This window comes from Egretta garzetta, unplaced genomic scaffold (assembly GCF_000687185.1).
Source record: "Egretta garzetta isolate BGI_Z169 unplaced genomic scaffold, ASM68718v1 scaffold396, whole genome shotgun sequence".
NCBI classification, from domain to species: domain Eukaryota; kingdom Metazoa; phylum Chordata; class Aves; order Pelecaniformes; family Ardeidae; genus Egretta; species Egretta garzetta.
Window position 1 is genome coordinate 40,423 of NW_009259861.1, and position 2,074 is coordinate 42,496.

A 2,074-nucleotide genomic window follows, 5' to 3' on the forward strand; every position below is an offset into this window, starting at 1 on the left:
GCCCAGGCCCCCCCGCAAACCAACCCCATCCCCAGAACGACCTCCCCGCCAGCAAATCAATCAGACACAGCACCAACGTGTGATGGGGCTCCAAAGCATATTGAAAGAAACAGAAACGCACCCGTGGCTTTCAACCATTCCTTCCTCAGCAAAAAGTGTTTCCTCTTGAAGCCCGGAGAATACTGCCCAACTTCACAAACCTCAACAACAGACACCCCACCGCGAGAGCAGCACAACACAAACCCATGGCAGAATCGCCAGCTCCGCATTCAGATCTGCCACGGCGAGGTACAGACTCTGCTGCAGCGGGGGTTGAGCTGGCCTGCCAAGGCTGGGCTAGCGAGTATCACCGCTCCCTTGCCCTGGCCCAATCCAAGGAACAGCTATCAAGTCAGGGCAAAACAAAGTGGACTAATGAAATTCATTTCCTATAGTGAAGGTAGTAAATCCAGCACGATGTTACCCAACACTGTCCAAAGTTCACAGCTGAAAGCTCCGAGAAACACTGGTACAGTAAGTGGTGCAGCTGAGTTTCACACACGCACTTTCCAACTGCACTGAGATACCCGTTCCCAATTAAACCAGCTGTCCCTGCTACGTTTCGTACTTGACCTATTTGCTACGAATAAACAGGCTGGTAAACATCACATCTGCAGAGGAGCTGCATAAGAAGACGCTAGGGCAGGTAAATCAGAAACACCCCCCTTGTCGCAGGAGGAGCCATGATGAAGCCGGCAGAACCACGAGCAGTTTTGGGACTCGGTGGATGGCAGCGTGCAGGACCACGGTCTCTGACTTCACCTCCTACCAGGACCCTGTGTGCAGACCAGGCTGAGGTCTGGCTGACTGCTAACCCTGCGGGCGGGAGCAGGCTGTTCTCCGCAGATGGCCTGCGAATACTCTCTACTTCCTTGGCAGAGCTTTGATCAAAAGCAGACAGCAGCGAGAACCGCTACCAGCCAGATCACTCGCTCTGCCTGACAGCCTCACCGTTAGCACCATCCCCATTCCAGTCTCCCTGTCTGCCTGAATCCAGTTATGCAACAGGGAAAAAAAAAACAGAGAGATGTTAAAGCCTTGAAAGTTTCTTGGGAGGGGAAAAAAATTTACACATGCAGTATGAGACAAGTTGTCCTAAATGTTTTCTTGCTTTAAGCAGCTGAATTTTAGAAACTCAGAGCAGAAGGGCGCTGCTGTCACCTAAAGTTCCTCTCCCCACTTCCCCTTACTCTAATTTCCCATATTGGTGCTGGCCAGAAGCGTCAGTGTGCACCCTGGAAGCCATGGTGCAGGACTTAACCTATGGGCAGTTCACCCTGCGGACACCGAGAGGCCCCTCTGTGGGTCTCCAATTCTGCACCCACAGCAACAAAAAAGCAGGCGGGTTTTCACCCTGTTATGCAGAGGCGTGATAACGTGCAGGCACGGCTGAAGGTGCTGACCACTAAAAAGAAACGGGGTTAAAATGGGGTCATGCGCTAACTGCTTCCAGAAAGGACAAGACTCCAGCAAAACTCCAACAATCAAATCTCTCACGTATGCAACTTATCCAAAAAGAGCGATTGCCTGGAAACAAAAGGAAATCCTTCACGGTCACATCCCTCGACCTGACCCACGCCAGCCTGGCTGCCCAGCAAACCGACTCACTGATTTTCTTTTTATTTCCAGATCTGGTACCAGAGCTCTGGTGGTGCTGGGACCACCACAGATCGATACAACTATTCACGTCTTTCTCACGGGAGCTCAGTGGGCACCTCGGGGCAGGTGGCCCAAACACAGGCTGTGACCTCTAGCAGCGCCAACCTTTTTTGTGTTGATAAGGAAATCTATGCCTTAGCGCCCAACCACAGGCTAGCAAGAAGAACGTCCGCTCCTCCCCCGTAAAGCTGCCCCTCACCTTGAGGAGAACGAAGAACTCGAAGACGCGGCGGAAGGAGGGTGGGAAGAGGCGAGCGTAGGTCACTGCCATCTTGAAAAAAAGCGCGTGGAAGAGGCGATCGCGCACATTGATCAAGGGGTTCTGGTTGAGGTTGGGATTGCGGACGCCTCGGTTGTTCCCCCCGGCAGCCCCGCC

At 52.9% G+C, this 2,074-nt stretch overlaps 1 protein-coding gene across 1 annotated transcript in view; it reads right to left on the reverse strand.

Moving 5' to 3' along the window:
* The window catches only part of TMEM259 (transmembrane protein 259), a gene marked incomplete at its 5' end in the record, with an annotated part of 16,501 nt that extends 14,433 nt beyond the window's left edge, over nt 1–2,068 (reverse strand). Inside the window, one exon of the mRNA XM_035895608.1 lies at nt 1,898–2,068. Coding sequence (XP_035751501.1) covers nt 1,898–2,068 — 171 coding nt within the window. The remainder of the gene's footprint in view (nt 1–1,897) is intronic.
* Between the last annotated feature and the right edge of the window lie 6 nt (nt 2,069–2,074).